At 39.1% G+C, this 24,310-nt stretch overlaps 1 protein-coding gene across 1 annotated transcript; it reads right to left on the reverse strand.

Moving 5' to 3' along the window:
- Nucleotides 1-5,243: 5,243 nt before the first annotated feature.
- On the reverse strand, nt 5,244-20,790 carry rhoab (ras homolog gene family, member Ab). The gene is made up of 5 exons (XM_080898581.1): nt 20,633-20,790; nt 10,920-11,077; nt 9,392-9,512; nt 8,335-8,465; nt 5,244-8,130 (listed from the first exon to the last, which is right to left on the reverse strand). The coding sequence occupies exons 2-5, from the start codon at nt 11,073-11,075 to the stop codon at nt 7,957-7,959; spliced, it is 582 nt and encodes a 193-aa protein (XP_080754707.1). The 5' UTR covers nt 11,076-11,077; nt 20,633-20,790; the 3' UTR covers nt 5,244-7,956.
- Nucleotides 20,791-24,310: the final 3,520 nt, after the last annotated feature.

A 24,310-nucleotide genomic window follows, 5' to 3' on the forward strand; every position in this document is an offset into this window, starting at 1 on the left:
AATTAAAAGTAGATCCAAAACATTAGCATTTTTAAGAAGTAACAGCTAAGACACCCAACTGGCAGCTTTATTCTTCTTCTGTTTTTTAACTGTGTCGTGAATCGTAATTCTTGTTCTACCGGAGAAACAGACACTCACTGGTGACAGGACACCCAGCGGTTAAAAATAAAACTTTTGGAAACAAGAAGAATAGGTGGGTGTATCGATGAGTCACAATCACGGGGAAATCCTTGTCATACCCTCCGTCCAAAGTCATAACAAAAACTACACACCAGTCTCTCTCTCTCCCACACACACACACACACACACACAGGACCGAGCAGCCAGTCCCACCAGTCCAAAGCCACTACCGAAGATCGTCTAATTGAAAGATGACTATCGGGAAAATATAAGGGTGTGACAGGCAAATCTGGGCAGCAGCTGCCGCATGGATGGCTCTGCTAATTAAGAATAAGGAAATAGGTATTGTTACGACACAACTCCGAGTCTCGTCATTTTATGATTCACTGCAGGCTTGTTTGGATGATGTATGTGAAACCACTCAGTCAGTTTCAGCCAGTATTGGTTTTTAGAAAACCTCGTTACCTCAACACTGTTCATGAATGCTGATTAATGGGAAAATGTTCTTTTAAGAATGAAGTTGTTTTAAACAGAGATGTTTCCAGAGGTGGGCATGGGTGGCAGCAGCCCCCTTAAAGATTTTGTATATAACCACAACCCTAGCCACGCAAATATTTTACATTGTTATTACATAGTCAACACCATTTATTTAAAACCTTTAATTATTCTATGGATAAAAGTCAAATATATTATGATAAAGATAAAGCTTCCTGGCATCATATAATTACTTAAAACTAGCTCACATCACAGTAATAAGTTTAATAAACAAAATAGTAGCTAATTCTAATAATGAATCTGCAAATTATAATCTAGTAATATGATCTAATGCATGTGATTAGAGAGGGCCACTCGACACTGGCAAATTATAAGGGCAAATATAAAATGAAGGCAGTAGCATACACAGCAAACTAATAGTACTGCAATAGTTTAATCCATAGATGTTTATTCATTGCCGAGACAACATTGTTGTGAAAATTTAATGTTTCTGTTGTGAGTAAAAACGGTTCCAGACTGAGGGGCCAGACATTTCTGACGTCAACACTGCTGTAGTCATGTATCTTGGGCCAGAGTTAAATTGCAGTGATGCTCACATGAAATGAGATCTTTTCCTGTCAGGAAGTTGACGAGATGTTTTTTGTTTTGTTTGTTTTTTCAGTTTTATAATGAGAATCATCTTAAATTACCCTTGGCTGATCGTGTTCAGTGGATCTGGATGGAAGAGGGGGGTACACTGGTCAGCACTGTTGACTCACAGCGAGGAGGTCCTGGGTTTGAATCCTCTGTGGAGTTTCCCTTTGTCTATGCAGGTTATCTCAGGGTACTTCAGCTTCAGTGCAACATTTAAAGGCATTCGTGGGGTTTAGTTAATTGGAGAATATAAATTTGCCTTAAGTGTCAGTGTGAATGGTTCTCTGTGTTCAGCCTACAATAGACGGCATCCCATCCTGGGAAGGCCGTCTATTGTAGGATGGATGGATCGCAAACAAAATGTTATGGCCTACAAATTCAAGCCAGGGGCTATAGCTTGGTTTGGGGTTAGCTTTTACTGAAAGATTATCACTAACTATTTTTTTTAACATATTTAAAATAACAATTGCTAGCTAATGCTAATTTAAAACATAATGTGAAAACTTCTGCAAGGAAGGTACAAGAGGTTTAGGCAGGTTAATTGGATTTTCACACACTTCTCTTCGAAAATCTCCTCTATATAAATGGGATCAACAAAATATTTTTAAAACAATTTAAAACTATGTATTGTATCGTTATCGCTTCTAAGAAATCAAAGACAATTTTAGGTGCATAATTAGACAAAAAAATCGTTGCCTCCATGCAGATCCGCTTTGGGCTGTAGAACAGCGAGTCTGAATAATGATGAACTTCAAAAAGATCCTTTGGAAATGCAGCAAAGTGAGAGGTCTTTCCTTTTTCCTTGCTGCCTCCCTCACAAGCCGACCGTTTCACTGCAGATAACAGACTCTTGTGTAACCCGCCCCTTCTCTTTTTTCCTAGCACCTATTGGACGACTCCCTTCATCTTCCTCTTATCTTATTGGACAGGCGGACCAGGCAATGAGCTCATATTGGTTAAAAATAGTCGGGCCCGTGAGTGGCTAAAAATAGAGCGGTATATAAAGCCGGCAGTTGAGCCTCTTTGCTCGCTAGTCTTCCCCGGCTGCTAGGCGAAAGGGAAGGGAAGGGAAGGAGGGGGAGAGAGGGAAAGACTGACTGAAAGAAAGAAAGACGGGAGGGGAAGGAGCCACACAGCAAAAGAAAGAAAGCAGCATCGGTACCCTCCCCTTCAGCTCATTCCTCTACAAGTGTTGCGCTAGAGACAGCGCGTCTTATGTCTTACATGCCACCAGTTTTGGGTGGAGTAGGCAGTGACGAACTTCCTTCCTTCCTCTTCGACTTCGTGGGTTTCGCTCTGAATGCGTCTCTAGAGAGCCCCAGTCCATTTCCTTGCCTAGCCAGCAGAGATCTCACAGTTGAGGAGGTGCTTTTTATTAAGTCGGGAATACCCTTAATATGTCTTAAGTGTCTGTCTGTATAGTCATAGCTGGTGTAGCTGTGACTACAACAAACTACAGTGGTTCTAACAATGTTGCTTCTTGTGTGCCTGTGTTGTGTTTGCCACTTTGCAAGTGTAACAGCATTTTAATACGGTTATTACAAACTTTACTGAGACTGAGGCTGTGCCCGTTTAGTGACAAACAGGAAACAGATGAGATCACGAGGGCAGAGTCGGTAAAATAAGAATAGAGTACAACACAGCTTATTGTTTCTGGATGAGGCCCTCTCCTACAAGAAGGTCCGCAGTCACGGAGGTCGGTCCTTTGCAGTCTGGCAGGCTTAAGTTGACGTGGTTCCTCTCACATCCGCCCACTGTGGCTTTTGTAGTTTACTGTTGGAGACGACCTCCTACCTGTATACTAGAGGCATATTTTCTATATCATTTAATATTACTGAGCAAAAGTCTTAAAGTACCTCTCATTTTCTTATGTTTTGGAAATGGGAAACGGGTGCAGAGATTTATGGAAATGTGCATGTAAATACACGTAAATACAGTATATAAGGCAAAAATAGAGTTTGCACAACTCCAATATCAAAATCACCTTTATTTTTGAACACAGCCTGAACTCTTAGTCAAGCTTTCTTTTATTTCTTTTAAATAGTGCAGGACATTCAAAGCTCTTCTTTGGATGTTGGCTGCCTTTTGTTCTGTTCTGTCAAGATGATCCCACACTGCTTCAATCATGTTGAGATCTGGGCTCTGAGGAGGCCAATCCATGACTGATTGTGCTCCACTGGGTGTTTTACTGCATTGGCAGTATGTTTGAGATTATTCTTGTGCTGAAAAATGAAGATGTGGCCAATCAGACGCATTCTAGATAGTTTTTCATGGTGGGTCAAAGTCTACTTCCATCAGTTTTCTACAAGCACCCCAAACTTACTGGCTAAAATGCAGCACCAAACTATTAAAGAGCCTCCAGTGTGTTTTACAGATGGCTGTAGACACTCACTGTTGTACCTCTCTGCTTACTTCCTCTTTATATACTGATGACAATTTGAACCACAAATGTATACTTTGGATTCATCACTCTATTAGACCTGTTCCTGCTGATTTTCAGTCAAGTTCTTAATGTGTAACTTGTAATACATCAGCCTTTTCTCCCTGTTTTCCTTCATTAAGAATGGTTTCCTGATAGCCACCCTTCCACCGAGCCAAGTTGTTGGCTAATAGCTCATTGTTTGTGCAAGAAAACTTGTCTAAAGAAAAGCTTTGGAAGACCTTCAGAAAACTATAACTCAGAAAACTCAGAACCATAGGTCAAGACCACTTTAGAAAATGACAAGAAAGTCATGCTGCTTGGAAACAAAATAATAAAGAGACGATGGTGCCTCAAGCTTTTTGCACAGCATTGGTTTTTTTTTAAATAATAAAGTAGCCGGAGTTTCTGATATCCCCTCCTTTTGAAATGGCCTGGCATTATTATGCTACTTCTGTGAATATTAAATGAATGCTTAATTTCTGTTCCTGTGTCCTCTTGCACTCGAATGCCCGTGGCGATCATTACTCTCCAAATCATGATTTCCGTGTTCACATCAAAGTGTCTGGCAGCACAAGAAAGGAACTGACACAGGCAGATTTTTTTTTAACCAGTATTTAGTCCACGCCGTTTGACTGCTTACATGTGCTACACAGAGGTATTTTTTTCTTTTAAGTTACACAAAGGCGTATGTAGGCTCAGCTCCATGCAAGTACCATCCTGCTCATACATTTAATCCATTTTATTCCTGGATTTCCACTCCTCCACGCTGCATTACACAACCACTGCTGGACACCGAGTGGCACCACACTCTGCACACACTCGCAGATTCTCGATTACTTGCCCCACAACATCCAGCACCGTCCCACGCAGGCTGAAACTGCCTCACCTCAGCATCCCACACACTCTCTGCAGCGCAGGAACATCATCTTTGAGTGGTATGGTGTTACTTTCTGCTCCCCAGGCAGCAGTCATCCTAACGACTGGTTATTTATCAAGGTCGTAATCAAACTTCAGCGAGAATCAGCTTTTTATTTAATCTAAGCTCATTCTGACGTTTAAAGGTGCAGTGGGAATGCAATTTCATATTTTCATCCTGAGTTGAGACTTCTCAGTCTGAACTGATCTCAGACCACAAAGTATAAAATAATGACCACGTTTTGTAGCACAAATTAAGTGTGGATGACTTTAAGATTAAGAGCATGACTGAAGCTTCCTGCGAGAGACTAAATCCTAAACCCTGATCACCTGAGCTGTATTGTGCAGCTCATTTAGATTTAGTGCATCCCCCACGTAACATTAAGTTAGTTTCTGGCTGCAGCAACCTTGAGTTGAGTCTTTGCTTCATGTTACTTTTTTTCCTGAAATGTACCTCTCGAGTAAAGGCTTAAAAAGGAAAAAAAGAAAGAATTGGTTCCTTTTAAAATGCTCTATTGCATCTCAAGTCGTTTCACTTCCCCTCAGCTGCTGTCTGGATTTTTCTCTAGATTTCCCGTGCTAGTTTTACTGTCATGTATTCAGACATAGTGTTGTAATCTTAAGACATAAAGGCACCAGTACATTAAACACTAAACCATTCATTTATATTACATGTTTATTGACTGAGCCAAAGTGCTCTTCCCCAACCCGGACGATAATGAATAGGAGTTGTGTGTTATAGAAAGTAATTTATTACACAAACCAAAGCTAGTTTACAAATAGTTTCCAGTCATGTGCGTGTGTATAGCCTAGTATGAACAAACCCACATCTTTTTTCCTATTTTTTTTAATATATTTACAGACTTTGCATACAGCTTGTTTTTTTTCCTGTTCCTTTGTTTAAATCACTACTTCAGCATCCAAAATAAGGACTTAAAAATACAATAAAAACTAGAAATAAAAATGATTTGTACATGAGAATAAAGTTTGCTTTCCTTTTTTGTCTTTTCAGCTAACAGTGTGTTCAAAAACAAACAAACAGAAAAAAAAAGCCAGCACTAATTGTCCTAGCGATGCTCTAGACAGGCAGCCGAGAGGCCAGCCTTTCTCCTGACTGCCCAACAACAGCATTTGGCGGGATGATTGATTGGTTATTAAAACCAACAGTAAATCATCAGAAAGATTCAGGTAAAGCACAGAGAAGGAAAAAACAAAAACCTAAAGCAACATAAGTATTCCCTAGTCTTCCACCTCTTATTTTTTATTTTATTTTTAATTTTTTTTAAATACTGATAGACAACATATGTTTATGACTTTTTTTTAAAGAAGTTGGAAATAAAGTATAAAAACAAACACCACGAGACTGGTTTCTAGAACAGGCTCCTCCCTGTAGACCAGGAAGAAGAACAGGAGGGCGCAACGCTTTCACAGAAGAGAGCCAGAATGTGTTAGCAAAATACACAGTAAAGTCAGGAAAGGCTGGTGACTAACCAATCCTCAGACTGGCCATGCCTACATTTTCTTTTTTCTTTATTTTAACAAAACAAAACTATATTAGCAGCAGGTGGTTATTTCTTTGATGTGGCTCACCTGCATGTTATACGAAATCCACCTGGCTGACCAACCTGACAATTCTGGCATTTCTATGCACTGTTCTGGGATAAAAAGGTCATGTCACTTTGTTGTTTGTCTCTCTTTAACCGTTAAAGCAGATGAGAGTTACTAACAGGCAACCTGTAAAAGGGATGGTAAATCCCAGGTATCCGTTCCCTCCCCCCCCTCAAAAATTTACCTGATCTGCTTAATGTACACATGACCCTTCTACATGCTTACACAAGCACACACACGTAATATTCATAGTCATTCATCCCAAATAAGGAAATCAGTGGTGTGCATGTAAACATTACTCTCCCCTCCTTGTTCTTTGTCCTGGCCTAAAACCAGAGGAGGATGAGCACCAGCGGCCAGCTGTGGAACAGGAAGGGATGGGAGCAGAGCCATGGCAGTTTGCTCAGGTGGGTCTACGCAACACAGGAAGCTACCTTTGTCTTCCAATGGGACCACAATTCACCTGCCACTTCCACTGATTCAGTCTGAAGAACTTAAATGTTAAAGAACCCTCAGATGTGAACTAAAGTAGACAAACCAGCTGCAGTTAAGACTCCAGCATGTTTATGCTCATCTTGTCTGGCCACCAAAGGCACACTGCTGCTAACCTGGAAATAACTGAACCTGGCTGTGTTTTCTAAAACACTAAGATCATCTGAAGCAAGCAGATTGTGATAAGATACACTTCAGATCTCGTTTAAAACAAGCAGCTAGCCTCAAATAACAACAGCACTCAATGTCAGGTGTCTGCAACAGATTATCCAGTAAGAGTAGAGGCTAAATGTGTTTGTTACAGAGTCTATAAACAGAGGATTAACTACAAAGAGAAACTAAATGGCATGTGAGCATGCTCCATGCCTCTCCAATAACACAACCCACCTGACAGCATGTGACTACTAGTTTAATCCTATCAATAAGAGAGTTTTTCTTCCATCGGATTGAAGTGCTAGCTAATACACCTCAAATTTGTTTCAAGCACCATTCTGAGGAGCACTCAATTTATTTAACTGGCGATTTGTCTCCTATTGAGGGCTGTTTTAACTGACCTACAGCATATAACGAGTAAGATAAAAGTGCAAAACTAGGAAGTGATGCCCTGGCTTCCCTGTCTTATCGTGGCCACTTCAGAACTTCATACATCCCATCCCTCCATCTTCCAAACTTCACACCATCTTAGCCCTAATTCCAGGCATGAGCACCTGGGGATGAAGTCCACTGGTGGCCTTTTACAGTGGTACTCATTTACTGTGCTGTCCGTTTCTCCCTTCCGTCTGTCTGGTCATCCATTCAGGTAACTTTAAAAAATTTTGTTATTGTCCCCAACTCCCTGTAATTCATGAGCAACTTTATCAGGGCTACCAGTCAGCTAGATTTTACGAAGGACTCGATCTTAAGGATCTTTATCAGTGTAAGTGGCTTGTTGAAAAGTAACTGTTCCAGCATTTGGCTGGTCGCTGGTGTAAATTTCCCACCCAGATGGTAAACCCACAGGTAAAGAGCCCAATGGTTTACAGCGGTAGTCGTTTACCACCTCCCTTCCCTTCGTCTCCCCACCTGTACTTTGCCATCAAAGCCTTTCAAACCCAAGTCCCAGGGTAAATTCAGTCCAACAAACAGCCAGGTTACAGCGGTAGTCATTTACTGCACTCTTTTCTTCCTCCCCCTCCCTCCCTCCCTCCCATCTTGTAATCCCTCTGTCCCTCCCAAGCCCTATCCCCAGGTATAGTAACCCAGGGTGAAACAGTCCAAATATGACGGCCAATTTACAGTAGCACACATTTATTGCTCTTTTTCCCACGACGGGCCTGCAGTGCTGCCCTGGTGGCCATCTCAAACACCTCCCGCACGCCGTCCTTTGTCTTAGCAGAGCACTCCATGTAGCCAAATGCTGCAATCCGCCCGGCCATGTCTCGGCCCTCTTCTGATTTCACTGGCTCCTATTAGCCGAGAAAAACAAAGTGGTAGTTTAGGAACACACATATTCTAGATAAGTGTTTAATCTCAAACAGCTTTTGCTATAGTGACTGGCAGAAACACGGCACCACTAATTCAAGATCTAAAAATCAGAAGAACACTTAAGATTCACTCTCGCTTAGTTCAGAACAAACATGTTAATTCAAACCAAGTAAAAAGTCAGGCACCTGTTTCATCTTGGCCAGCTCTCTGCGTGTGTGCTCGTCATTACGCAGATCTTTCTTGTTTCCGACCAGAATGATGGGAACGTTTGGACAGAAGTGTTTGACCTCCGGGGTCCACTTCTCTGGAATGTTTTCTGTAATGGACAAAGACCAGAGACGGGAGGCATAAACAAACAAATAATTCAATTGTTTAAGTGTTATAACTGTCAGACTAAAATTTAATTGAGAGCCCTTTATGCCTGAGGTGACCCTTTTTTCTTTCTTTTTTTTGCTTTAAGACATTCTCCAGTGATGATGTGTCCATCCCTGCCCTGTTCCAGTGGACTTGTTTATCTTTTTGTAGCCCTCTGTGTCTCACTTAAAGGAGAAACAAAGTACTATTTACCATTTAATCCCATTTTTTCATAGGAAAAGTGGGCACCACAAACCATCATTGCATTCTTTGCAAAAACAAAGCAGTTTGATGTCACCGCAGCTGCATTTACATTTAAATGTGTTAGCAGAGTAAAATTGGAGGATGTCAGCGTTCTGATCAGTCTTTAAAATTTAAGCTTATGCAGACATAATTAAATTATGTTTCTGAAAAGAAGAAAGAGCTCTGCTTTTATCTCCACTGAGTATCAAATGTTATCTTACTTGGTCAGCAAAAAATGTTGCTTTGAAGATATATGACAATCTTTCGTGCAATAAGACTTTGTTTTATTACAACTATGTCCTTTCATTGAAGCTTAATTAATCTCTGGCAGTTTAATTTTTCTGCTGCTTTTATCACTTTTATGTACAGCCATTTCCATGTGATCATGGAAGTGCTGTTAATAATCATCATGAGGAAAAAAGATACGACTCTGTTTAACAGCAGGAATGGATGACACTACATAACAAACGAGTTGTTACTCTGCGTGCACACAAATGTAAGTAGTTCCTCTGCAAGTGCACAATCAAAACAGTCCAGAAATATCTTCTAATGAAATCAGAAATGTGGCAAACACAAAAGAGAGAATTTGTTTTATTTATGTCATGAGTGTATGCAACTGCAAGAATGTGTTTGCTTTGTACACACCCAAGCTGTCAGGGCTGTCTATGGAGAAACACATGAGGATGACGTCAGTGTCTGGATAGGAGAGAGGTCTCAGTCTGTCATAGTCCTCCTGACCTGCTGTGTCCCAAAGAGCCAACTCCACCTGACCAACATTGAGAAAAGAGAAGGCAAAGAAGGACAAAAGATGAGATTTGATGAAAGGAGAACAAGGAAAACTTTTAAAAACTGATCAAAAGGGGATGGAAAAATGTGTAATTTTCATCTTGATCAGCATAACTTTTACACTGAAGCCAGCAAAGAAGGTGAGCAACACCTGCAGCAGACAGTCCTGACAACAAAGGCTTTTTTTACAACCTTAAACTGGCAAGGATTACTAACATAATCACTAATTATAATTTGAAAAAGACCTGAAAGAGTGATGATCTATGATATGGAAATGATAAATACATTTTTTTCCCCAGCTGTTGCCATTCAATAGTTCAAATATTCTCTTCACAACCTTTTGAATACCCAGTTTGAAAGCCATATAAAGCATTACATTATTAGCCAGACATAAGAGAACATCCACAAGCTGCCTAAAATCAATCACATTCAAAGAGCAATTTTAGTTTAAATTAATATTTCTGCAAAGCCTTGGTATATGTAATACACGTGCCAAATTTGTAAGAGGTAGGGGAAAAAATACCAACAATGTGCTCACATAAATTGTGCTCTTGTTCATTCTGCACGTGCCATTTAATTTCAGAGACAATACAAAACATGACAGTGACATAACATCTTCTCTATACAGAATGCAAATCTAAATGGTAAAAGAAGGCATTTGGAAAAGTGTCACACTTCAAGAAGCATGAATCCTTTGCAGCAGCACAGGAGGTTAGAAATCAGACAGCCAATAAAGACTTCCCGTCCCAGAATCCTATTAACCCACAAAAAGGTCAGGACTCAAGAGTTTGTGACTGATGAGGCTGGCTGCCGCAGTTATCTGGGAGGAACTAACTCCACCCACACAGGATATGTGTGGAGTGCTAAATAATCAAATCCACTGAACTCCAGAGCAGAGTGTCCTACTATATTTTATATAATCCTCACTTAGTGCAAACACACAAGCTACAGACACTTTGTAAAACATGATGACCAAGCTCAAAAAGAAACCAGACTTAGCAGATGACTGCTGTTGTGTGAAGGAAGATGTGAAAATGGAACAGTACATTTTTTCAACACTTGCTCACTTGGCCCTGAAGGTAGAATTAAAGCACTGAGCATGATTAAGCACCCAGGAAATGAGTCCCAGCACAAAAACCAGTGCAGATAGTAAGGAAGGGAAAGATGTGCTGTGACATTTAGAAGACCCAAGACTGAGTCACCTACTTTATTAAAATATTCAAAAAATATAATTCAGGTAAGAATCTTTAAATTTGTTCACAGAGTAAAACAGTCACTTATGCAGATGGGTCAACAGGTCTAAAGCATCTACCCCAAAGCACCACTCTTACATGACATTAAGTATCAGTAGGCAGTGTAGTAGTTCGAATCCCTGCAGTTGTCTCACCTGTTTGCTGTCCACCTCTATGTCAGCAACGTAGTTCTCAAACACAGTGGGGACATAGACTTCAGGGAACTGATCTTTGCTGAAGACAATTAGAAGGCAAGTCTTCCCGCACGCTCCATCCCCCACTATTACCAGCTTCTTACGGATGGCTGCCATCCCTGGTGGAATACAAAAAGGAACATTTTAATCAGGGAACCACAGGAAAAGCGTTGTATGAAGTATATGTATAGCATGGCATTACAGCAGAGCATCAAAAAGGCACTGACTGTAACCACTGGGAGAATTACTCTCCTGTTCACAAATAAAATTTGTGCTACTCAGGTCTTGTTTGACTGCCCATTTTGAGCATGAGAACAGAGAAAAATGTGAAAGTTGAGTCACATTTGTGCCACATAGAAGGGTAGTGTTGCTAGGTGCACCTGAACTATGCAACACTACACTTAACACCTTTAAACCACATAGCTGAAAAGCAACTCAGTCTCAGAAGCCCCCCAGAGTTGTGAAATGATTAATGAAATCAGAAAATAATCAGAAATATATTGGTATCACTATTCAAACTGATTTGAAAACAGAGTATACTTGATAAAAATGGCAAAGAGCAGGAATCATTTTGTATTGGGGTAAAGTTAAACTTCCTGCAGGCTACTACATATAGTTTGTTAAAAACTAAAAGGTTAATTACGTTGTTCACATTCTCGATGTAAAATTGAGTAAATAACTGTAACCCACTTTCATTAATAATCCAATGTCTTGTGCATGTAACTTAAGAATACGTGTAGTGTTTACACTGTCCCCTGTTCTTCTAACTGCACTGCACGTTTTCTGCACTACCTATACACAACATCACAAAGGTGTTGTGTGGTGCACAAAGATGCGAGCTACTAGGAAGTACTGAGTCAAGGTTCCAGTAATTCATTATTGTAAATGACCCAACAAGCGCACCAGTGTGGGTGTGAGATGAACTTGCCCAACAGAGTTAAGGGAAGTTAGTGCAAATGAGTGACATGCAGTCTTGTGTCACTGGTTTGCAGCAGCTAGGATCAGTCCATGTTGGGAAATTGCATTCAGCTGAATGTTAAAGACACGAAATGAGTGCCAGTGTTTTGGATTTTCTGCTGAACCTCCACAGATATTTTACAATTATTTAATATGCACTGCTGTTTAAACTATGGAAAATGACTATAATCTCAGCCACATTTAAAAAGAAAAAAAAATCTGAGACACTAAACAGGACAAGAGAAGGTGACTTGTCTTCATTTGAATAGGAAATGTGTTTTAAATGCTAGCGTTGTTCAGCTGGACACACTGAAACGCTCTCTTTATTCATTGAGCACACATCAAACATAGCTCATTTGTCATGGTGGCCCTGCTGCTTAGACTTTCACACCAACACAGTACATATACTGTGTACTTGCTAACAGCACAAGGACAACGGGACCTCACATAGCAGGGCTAATAAATCACATCCCTGAATGGATATTTCCTCCTTGGTTTGAGAAGGTATAGCAGTGTGGAGTGCCAATCATCATTCTCTACCCTGCTATCTCCATCATAGTGAGTCAGGTGGAGGCGTGGTAGAGAGCAAACTGCTTGACACCTCTCCTGTTGTCTTTCAATCCGTCAGCTAAAATATGGTGTTAATCTGCTGCAGTTCTGGAGATGTATCTTTGTTTAACTGGCCCCTTTAATCTGCTAGGGTACCAGAGTTTTATTGATGTACCATAGTTTAATAAAACCCCAGCTGCATGAAAATAAAAATTAGTTAATATACCATTATGTTTGTGTGTGCGTCCATATAAGGCTGCTCGATTATGACAAAAATGATAATCACGATTATTTTCACTGAAATTGAGATCACGATTATTTGACGATATTTATTTAACCCTTTAAGACCTACTATAGAACCAAGTCCACCAGAGCTTATATATATATATATATATATATATATATATATATATATATTTTTTTTTTTACATGCTGTAGTGCCATTTGTGGGAGCATTTCAAGTTGCTATACATCAATACAACTGTTATAGCCCATATTTTAATAATATGTATGCATTAAGTGCATAGTAATTACATAAATTGCAAAAAAGTGCAATAAACTACAAAAAAAAATTGAAAATCGCTTTTGTTTTGTTTACATATATTTCTACTTGGAGAAATTTAAGAGGTTTATCCCTCAAAACTTTAAATACAATAAAGTTGCAAAAAATAGTTTCCCACCACAGGAAATTTATTTTGAGTGTCTTCATAGTTTTATTTTGGAGATACAGCAATTTTTATATACTGCAGGAAAAACAAAAAACAATCCTATGATGCAAATTTGCAAAGAAAACAGCATGTGCCTCATTTCACTGTGGGAAGTGTTACGAACAGCTGATAGGAACGGCAAAGCGTGTTTCTGGAATATTATGTTTTTGTTCCTGCAAGCGCTTTTTATGCAATTTTTGCAAAGCTATATGTGGAACGAAACCGTGACCGAGGACAAGCTGATGGCATAAGATGTAAGTACAACTCCTCCGGTTTCATATGCAAAACAAATTATTGCGCTAGCTTACACGGTTCAGGTTCTACAGGGATTTAAAAATAGTTACGCAAAACGGAGCGTGCTGCTCTGACCGGCTTTAAAGGGTTAACAATGACTTTAAAAAAATAATATAAAATAGTGTGCAACACCACTGAAGTTTTTTTTTTTAAACTCTCTTTTCAACTAACGGCAGTCACTCTCCTCTCCAAATAACTTCTGCTTAGCTTTCCGAGCTTCCCTCGGGTCCTCTTAATCAGCGGTCTCCAACCTTTTTTGCGCCACGGACCGGTTTATAAGGTGTCGCGGATAAATGAGGGAGGGGCTAATAATCGGCTCAGTCATTTTTAATGATCGTTGAAAGCCCAGATCGTAATCGTGATTAAAATTCGATTAATTGAGCAGCCCTACGTCCATATAGTAATTTGCATGCAACTGAAATTCTCAGATACATGTGCCTACAGTCTTTAGTTTCTGGCAACAAAATCAGTAAATTTCTGATGAAAAGGCAGCGTTTTCCTAAAGCACAGCACATCTGAACAAAGGGCTTACTTCCACCACTAAGATTTTTTCCACAGAACACATTCATCAACCACAGGTTAAATTCACACACGCTAGAGTTCCTGTCACTCGCTGGCTATGCTGCTCTTCCCTGTGGGCTTCACTCTCTCATTTTTTAAAATTTGCTTGCCAAGCAGAGCAACTGTGACAGAGCTGTTAATGCTCTGGCCAGGACTGGCTTGTATTGCGCTCAGGAACAAATTGCGTTGTCTTCATCTTATGCCCGCTGCTCTGCTCAGTTAGCCCCTTCCCATAGAAATGAAGAAACAGAGGATGAAGCAAGTGAACATAAATTAGTTAATAATTATGTTACACATTTTCTTTTCAATTTCTAGTTATCAAATCTAAAAAGCATGGAAAGCATCTCATAAATGGTAGATGAATTGTCTAAGTAGGACATCGGCGTCCAAAAAAAGGAGGGGGAAAAAAAAAAAGAAAAAAAAAAAAAGAAGGATCAGATCACCCCCACCATGACTTGAGAATAAAAGGAAAAGACAAGAATTGGGGCAGCTGTAGCCTAGAGGTGGGTATACAGTCAATTTGCCCACTAGGTAAAAATGAGTATCTGTGACCTCCTTTTGATGAATGTTGGTTATACGTCAAGTCGTTAAACGTACCAACCATGCTTAATAGCTAGCAGGGGTCTCCGCAATAGAAATGATATAAAGCTGGTTTTAGGCATTAATTTCAGTAAATACAATTATCACAATGTAAGTATGACCTAGTACAGAAGTGCTGTCAAAAGATTAATATAGGTTGATTATTAGTTCTTAGGGTGAATACTGATGGCCAAAGTACAAAAACTACATAACAATGTTGCCCATCCCACACGTGATTGAAAGCTACAAAGCGTGTTTTCAGATTCTGGAGCTGTGAGCACGCTAGGATCTATGACGTAATGTTGTCATCAGACAATGACTGTGACGCTCTGTGCACGTTTCCACATACCTGCCAATTTTTTTTAGGACGTGTAGATTGTAATGTAAAATCTCTGGACCAATGCATCAAGTAAACGTGCACCTTTCAAGGGGGCATCATTGAATAATGACTAAGTGCCCTTAGTGTCTCTAGATGTACATTTAAACGACAGGATAATTGTTAGTTAATCATTCCTTTTCTAAAATCCAGATGTACTCAATGAAAAAATAAAACTTGAGCATTGTCTACCTGTTTACAACAAACAGAATGTGAAATGAAGATTTCCACACATCATCATCGGCTGTTAAAATTTAGGCAGCCCATTTTTCATAGCCATGCTAAATTTAAACATGTTTGTCAATTAACAGGAGTGACGTAACAAGTCCTTTTCAAAAACACCACATTCTCAGACATTGACATCATGGTGATAACGCAGATAGTGGGCAAGCTGACCGTCACTAAAGATAGTATATTGTTCGAGTTTAACAAAACACGGCTGGTTATACAAGCTGTGTTGTATGCTGGATGAGCAGCAAACCAAGGTAACATGTTACTTCACTTGTCAGTCATAACCTTGTAGATAGTAAGGACTAGGCTACACGTGCAAATCCCCACCCAATTAGCATGGTAGTCAGCAAGAGTCTATTAGATTAACTCAAATGAGAGAGACGTTGACAACCAACAGGATCAAATTACAGCGAAGAGTACACAGAGAAGCAGAGAGCAACAAATAACAACTGGTTAATATACACTTAGCCAGCAGTTTTTTGTTAGTTTGTTAAAATATATTAAAAAAAAAAAATCAAGTAGGCATTTCTGGTTACTTATGAAAAGCAGCCCTGTTTAGATACACAACCACTTTCAAACACAAAAACACTTCCATAATGCTTTCACACGTCATTCAAGTGTGAAGTGACATGCTATTCTGTCAGCATTTTCACTTTGTATGACACAGCCTTAAACATTACTGTGCACCTGATGATTCATCATCTTGTCTGCTAGAAAGAAAACAACAACAAAAACAAAACAAAAGACAAGAAACCTTTAGAAAGTGCCACGGTGGCATCGATAAGGTGTGTATGCTTGGTGAGGAAAAACCCCACACATACATTCTCCAGGGTGGAAAATTACCCCCACTTAAGGCTGGTTAACTGACTGCTGGCTGATAAATATTTCAATTTCTCACAGATACGTGACACAAGCTTCTTCTGTGATCTAACATGTATGTGCTGTACATATTGATAATAAATTGCAGCCCAAAGAAATGCAATTTATTATCAATATGTACAGCACATACATAACAGAAAAATGCAGTATAAAAATATCCCCTTTAAAACTGCTTGGTAATGTATGCGCTATTAGTTTGCTAAAGCACTACAGACTTGACAACATGTCATAGATCTTCAGCTAATGAAATGACTAGGCTGCTCACAAGGGTTGTATTCAAGAAGAGAAATATTTGCATTTCAGCGATTTTTCCCCTAACATAACCTGTACTTAATGTAGGCAGTAGTCACCTGCTGTAAGCAGTTTGGCTAGAGATACACGGTGTATGAATTTACTTTGGAACTCAGGTCATTACATGTCAAAGTAACAAAGACGAGCTTGTTATACTAGCTACCTTTGGTCAAGACAGCCCTTTAAATTATGACCTTACAGTATTTGCTCATCAAGTTAGCTGTCTGGCCATGTCCCCTGTGATCTAGGAATTCTGTCTGTGTGAAAGATTGAATTGAAAACAGCTTCTTCACACTGGTCAAACCCATGGTTTTTTGACTGGATGTCATCTCAGCCTACCAAGTACAATGTTGCTGAACTTGATTCAACATTGTGTGTACTCCAGTTTGTCCCTGCTGGTTTGCTAAAAGTGGCTAGACAGCCATCTGTAAATATCAGACCATTGTCGGTATAAACAGTGCAGATGAATCTGTACGTCACGGTTTCGGTTTTGCCCTGTATGCGATCAGATGATAATTCATTTATTTTAAGGGTGTAGCATTTCTTTAAACCCACGGTTCAGTTCATCTCTCATTTTTCAGGCAGGTACGAATCTAGAGGAAATAACTATTTATGCCACAGTTTTTGATCATAAACAAAATAAAATAAATCCAATTTTTCTTTTGAATTTTCAGTGCATTTCATACTTGAATGAACTTTACCACACTCAATGTTTTAACTAATAGCACTAGCAGCTCCAGTTGGGCATCACAATACACGAAGATAAAAACCACTGTAAGTTACTGTGGGAGCAATTCTGGTCTCGGTTTTCAAATTTACTTTTAAAGTATGCACATATGTGATGCCCTTTCAAGCCCAGTTCTATAAACAGGAAAATTTTTTTACAGCATTGAACGGATTAGCCATGTAGCGTTATAAACATACAATGAAACACGCATACTATAATGTGTACTTTACACAACATTAAATTAAAGGGAACAACATCGTGGGCCTTATTAATACAATACATATAGTAGAAATGTAGGTTCCTATTACATACTACATTCTGATAACTGTTCGTTGATAACTACATCTTACTGAATTACTCTGCAAACAGGAGGCACAGTCATCAATCATCAATTAAAATGAAAAAGAAAACCATAAGTAAAAGCACTACTGTCAAATTTCAAAGGCTCAATCAATTCTTGTTAACAACAATTTCAAAATGCATTTCAGTTCTGAGACTCCAGTTACCATAATCAATACCAGAAGCTTTTATTAGCTTAGGTTAAGCATACCATCAAGTGTATGAGACCAGTTGATCTACAGATAAGCACAGCCAATAAAATTACTGTTAAACATTTAATATACACCATTTTAAAAATGATTATGGTACCAACTAGGGCTGCTCGATTATGGCAAAAATGATAATCACGATTATTTTCACTGAAATTGAGATCACGATTATTTGACGATATTTATTTAACCCTTTAAGACCTACTATAGAACCAAGTCCACCAGAGCTTATATTATTTTTTTACATGCTGTAGTGCCATTTGTGGGAGCATTTCAAGTTGCTATACATCAATACAACTGTTATAGCCCATATTTTAATAATATGTATGCATTAAGTGCATAGTAATTACATAAATTGCAAAAAAGTGCAATAAACTACAAAAAAAATTGAAAATCGCTTTTGTTTTGTTTACATATATTTCTACTTGGAGAAATTTAAGAGGTTTATCCCTCAAAACTTTAAATACAATAAAGTTGCAAAAAATAGTTTCCCACCACAGGAAATTTATTTTGAGTGTCTTCATAGTTTTATTTTGGAGATACAGCAATTTTTATATACTGCAGGAAAAACAAAAAACAATCCTATGATGCAAATTTGCAAAGAAAACAGCATGTGCATCATTTCACTGTGGGAAGTGTTACGAACAGCTGATAGGAACGGCAAAACGTGTTTCTGGAATATTATGTTTTTGTTCCTGCAAGCGCTTTTTATGCAATTTTTGCAAAGCTATATGTGGAACGAAACCGTGACCGAGGACAAGCTGATGGCATCAGATGTAAGTACAACTCCTCCGGTTTCATATGCAAAACAAATTATTGCGCTAGCTTACACGGTTCAGGTTCTACAGGGATTTAAAAATAGTTACGCAAAACGGAGCGTGCTGCTCTGACCGGCTTTAAAGGGTTAACAATGACTTTAAAAAATAATATAAAATAGTGTGCAACACCACTGAAGTTTTTTTTTTAAAACTCTCTTTTCAACCAACGGCAGTCACTCTCCAAATAACTTCTGCTTAGCTTTCCGAGCTTCCCTCGGGTCCTCTTAATCAGCGGTCTCCAACCTTTTTTGCGCCACGGACCGGTTTATGCCCGACAATATTTTCACGGACCGGCCTTTAAGGTGTCGCGGATAAATGAGGGAGGGGCTAATAATCGGCTCAGTCATTTTTAATGATCGTTGAAAGCCCAGATCGTAATCGTGATTAAAATTCGATTAATTGAGCAGCCCTAGTACCAACTGCAATTTAAAGAATAAAATAAAAACAATTACAGTTTCTTTGGTACAAACCTCTGGAGACACTATTGTGGATAATAAGGCTGCAGAACAATTACCAATAATCAGCACACAAATTCCAGCCACCCATTCATCACCATCCTACACTTTGGGCTTGTCTTTGTCATCACGCATGTACTGATATATATGTGGTATGGGTAAGAAGTCTTAATCGGTATGAAATTATTTTGACAAAGCTGACCATTTATCTAAATTGGATACTGTTCAAAAGCCATCATCTTCCTCTATTACAGTGGAGAGGATATGAATTTAGTTAACAGCTTCAAGGGCAACAACCCGCAAGTCCTGCAGTAAAACCTTGCTCGTGTATTAGGAGGCAGATTCAGAGTGATAGAACCTTATGAAGGAGTTACCCTGGAGGCTATTCTACATTGAAAAGAATAATGTCAAGAAATATTTACTTCGATTATTAATGTACAGTACTTTAAAATCAATTTATATGCTATACAAAAAGCTATGCTTTGCGATTGTGGTCACTGGCTCCGGCACTAGATTACATGTAACAGTTTCTCATTATTAGTCAAAGAAAAGAAAAAAAAGAACAGGAAATACTTCTGTCAACTTGACAATTACATACACTGCTACCATCTCCCCAAGACTGCATTAGATCTTTAGTTTTGATTTTAACTGTGAGAGAACACAAAGTCACATCCATGATACTGTCACATCAACAATAACCATAACGCATAAATATGATGATGGATCACTTTGGTATCACCAAGCAACACCCATGTGGCGGGTTAGAAAGCTGACTTCTGCTATACATGGTCGTCCACTATAGCCAAGGTACAGAAAAAGTTGTGTCGCCTGTGAGAGCTCGGGAGTGTTAAACCAAACATTTTTTTAACCAGCTAGCCACTGGGTGGGTCACCAGAAAAATGGCGTCATCACAGAGGCAACAGATGGCTAGTGTGTCCGCAGTGGAAGAATGGGTGGGTGGCCAACATCCAAACTACACACCAAGCGAGATCCACACATAACACACGTACGATTTACCAGAGGTAAAACCTTCTCGCCACAAAGCGTCTCAAAGAAAACGCAACTCTTAAAATGCCCTAATAAGTAGAAATGGTGCGCCCAAGTACAACTGACGCCTTCTAAAGCGTACAAAATGACGAGAAATATGAATTTTAGGTTTTAAAGAAACTGCAACGCTCTTTCACACCGCCCTTCTTATCTTTAACTAGTCACGGGAAAATTATAACCCGCCTAACAGCCATACTAACAGACAAAAAAGAGACGCCGGAGAACCGCCTGATCAGCCGAGGCAAGTCAGGAAAATCGCCTCATTGTTTGGTTAAGACTCGACAATCTAGACCAATCTTTGCGGTTCCATTTATAAGCCTTGCTAAGTTTGCACAGTTTGTAAACAGTGCCCGGTATAGCCTGATAATTTTCTTTAGGGGGAGGCAGGGGTCGAAAGACTTTCTACGATAAGCACACACTAGTTTTTTCTTCAGCACAACTGAACAGCAACTGCGGAAGCGGCACTAAAATAGAGGTCGGCTCGGGGAAAGGCTAACTTAGCTACCGTAAGCTAACATCGCTAGCTTTTAGCTTCGCTAGCACGGCCTCGCTCAGCTCCGGGCAACTTTAAAAAAATATTTCCATCACTTTTAAAAATAACAGTGCGAAAGAAACAACATTTCATCATAGTCGGATATCGCAGAAAGTTGTTTACCTTCAGTTTATGTGCCTAGCAGTTGGGTTTTTCAGTGTTTCCCGGACCAAAGTTGTTTTTCCGACCAGCCGACTCGCTCGCTGCTTCCTCCCGTCTAAATCTGATACAATGAATTACTTGACGAGAGCGAGCCGCTAAGGTTTGTAGTTTCTAGCAGAGGGGGAGGGGTGGCGGGCACGAGCCTGAGAGCCACACCTGCGCGGGCACGACTTGGTATGAACACTTGTGGAAATGTGTAATTTCAGGGTACTATGTGAGCCATAAACAGAGTCTATTTCACAGGTGGAATTTTTAAAAAAAGACTTTCACTCAGGTTAACATGTGTTTTAAAACAGCGTAAGTGTTTCTATCCAACCAAAAGACTTTTACAAGGGTTTCCAATTACAGGTAATCTAAAATAATCTTACTTAAACCACTACGCGGTGTCCAAAACGACTGACTCCAACATTTCCTTACACTTTAACAGTAACTCGTTTTCCTTAGGTTCCAGCTAATTGTAGCTTTGGGCTAAACAAGTGACAGTGGCCATTACTGTACTGGTCCAGTATAAAATAAATGATGGGGTTATGCCCCTACGGGCGAAAATATTTTAAGAACCGAGTTAATTGAACCCAAGTTATAGCATTAAGGTCCAATTCTAAACAGTGCCAGAGCCAGAGCCTAACAGGAAAAACTTTGTGCTTACTGCCCCACCTGGCGGTCAATTTCAGAAAACAAGCCAATTCAGAGGCAGGGAGACGAAATTGTGTAAAAATGTTCCTGTAAATATGAAAAACAAAATAAATGTTACACTACAGGTTTTCCTCACCTCTGGCAATATATAATATATGCCAAATTAATCACACTTTTTACTTTACTAGGAATTAAGAGGTTAAGTATTAGCCAAGTCCTTCTAATAAATACTACTGTGTGATCACCTCTATAAAAGAAAAGGCTTTGGTAGTATTTGTGTTAATGCAATGCCAAGGAGGAAGTGCATCAACAATGATCTTAAAGAAGCAACTGTTTCTCCCCTTCATTCTGGTAAGGGTTATAAATTCATCATTATACATTAGAAGGATTAGTCACTAGTGGGAAAACACTCAAAACAACTGACAGTCTTCCCAGGAGTGGACGCCACAGCAAATTCACCCATCAAGGTTGGACTGTGCAATGCTCAGGAAAGCTGAAAAAACCCAAAAATCTAAATTTAGGATTCTAAAGGTCTGATGTGTGACTTATAGTGACATGTAAAAACTCTTTCACATGACTACTGAGCCCACAAATTCAATAGTAGCTCCACAGCAGGGTACCAATTACCACAAGAGTAATACACCATTCACTAACATTTCATACAATCGCCTTTTATTTCATATTGAGATGAACTAATATATTTGAAAATCAACAGAAGTCTGTGCAAATGCCACAGTACAGAGAAAGAAAGATGTCCTTAGTGTGAACGAGATCTGCTGGAGCAAAAGTAGAGACAGAGAAGGAAAATGGAAGTAATGAAAAGCAAGAAAAATAAACCTTGTGGGTGATCAACTCTGCCAAAACACAACAGTCTCATCTTTCTTAACCATTTTTATCTAAAGCTCATGAAGTTTGGTGTTTCCCAAAACAATGACATTTTTCCTAGGACTATGTTGTCTCACAAAGTGTCTTAAAGACTTGACAACCTTACATGTACAGCATCCCCCAAACACCCAAATGTACCTTACAAGTGATAACCCAGCCATATCAAGCAGTGATTATATTTAATGTCATTGTTACAACTCTCTTTTCTCAGCTTCACATTTGTAAAAACACTCATACTGGAAAATTAAGACAAGAAAAACAATCAGATTAATAGAGGCAATAGTTCTAAAAGAAGTCTTAAATTCTGATGTAACAACACATGAAGCCCTTCAGTTACTCGTCTTCCAATTTTATACCTTGGGCATACAATTTTCATCCATCTCTCATGTGTCTCAAAGCAAGGAGCTTGTTTAAGACCTGAAAAAATTGAACATAAAATTATGTAACTGGACATCCAATTGGGAAATGATTTGTGAGAATACATTTAAGGATGAATGTAAGGGTGGAGTGAAACAAGCTTTAAAAAAGTCATCATGCCCGGCTGAAGACATGATACATGTGAACAGGGGAAGGGGAAAAAAAGACTTGAACCAAATTTATGTCGGCCAAGTTGCAATGCTAGCATTTCTGCAGAGCCTAAAAGAGAGGCCACTGTAATTTAACAGTGAACAGCACTGACATCATTCATTATGCTCGTCTGCAGTTTTTATAGTTTGACCCAACTGTACAAAGGGATAAGACACACAGACAGGATCTGCCTTCTTCGCTTTAATGACATTTTAATTCAAGGGGGGGGAGGAAATAAATAAAAAACAAAACATTGGAAACAGGACTGGAGGTGAGGTTTGGCTGAATGTCAGACTGACGAGATTCAGTCTGAAACCTCAGACTGCCAGCTACAATGCTCCACAGCCTTCAAACCACTAAAAAATAAAAAAATAAAAAAATAAATAAAAAGGTACAACTTCACCAAATCACTGAACTTCACAGTTATCTGCAGGCAACCGCATTAGCATGTTTTGCTGCAATGCTGATTTTGTGATGCAAGCTGAATTGGGCAGCCAGTCAAGCTTAACACACACTTTTTAACTGCTATTTGACTATTTGCGGACTATCTTGCATGTAAAGGGTATGAAAATGACACCATAAAGCTGTAAATTGCACTGTAATTCTATGCAATTATGTACAAAGTTGCCTTGACTGTTTTTATCCGTTGCTACTGTGTTTGATGGTCGGGTGCAGTGTTAAGTATCAGACGTCTGACTGCAGCTTCACCTGCTCCACTCTGAAGATCAGTTCCTGTGTCCGTTCATTTACAGAAACAGTAACATTCAAATTAATGTAGAGGCCCAAATCATCCCATGTATACACAGGCTTGCCAAAATATGAGCACAGTGAGATAAAACAAGAATAAACAGGACAGCACACAGAATTCCATCCCTCTAATATGGCTTATCACTTCCCTGTCAACATCACATCTCATTCCATCAACCGTTTCAATTTATCACATGGGGCGAAGGTCTGCAGACTACAGGCTATTTTTGCCATTTATTAAGAAGCAAAGAACCCAATTCTATATTTCAGTGTTAAAAAATAAAAAAAAAAAGGGAAAATTTGAGTCCAGACACAAGGCTGACCGTTTTCTCGTAGCTTCAAAGGCGTGCTCAGAATCACTCCTTCTGAGCCACAGATAAACATTTTCACTTAGGAGGAATTCAATTTGGTTGGCTACATTTATGTGGGTTTTTTGTTTTTGTTTTTTTATTTTGAAGGTGTGGTGACACAGGAAGTTTCATTATGTTGATAAAACAACATTAAAAACAACCTATTTTAATATTTATTTTGAATTCAAAACTATTAAATGGAATTACACATGTAACATCATACTCATTTTTGTAGCTCTGTAGTTTCCCCAGTAATATAATAATAACAATCTGTAATTTTCTTAAATATCTTTAGGAAAGTAGAGGTAACTCTTAATTCTTAGCAGTTCACCCTAATCAGCGTTTAGTCTTAATGTTTGGCCTGTTTTCACAGGAAGAATCATAGAGGCCGAAGGAGGGTGTGAATATAACCTCATGGACTTTTGCTCTTCTAATCTAAAGTGATTTAAAAAAAACA

The sequence above is a fragment of the Rhamphochromis sp. 'chilingali' genome, assembly GCF_963969265.1.
Source record: "Rhamphochromis sp. 'chilingali' genome assembly, chromosome: 12".
Taxonomy (NCBI): Eukaryota; Metazoa; Chordata; class Actinopteri; order Cichliformes; family Cichlidae; genus Rhamphochromis; species Rhamphochromis sp. 'chilingali'.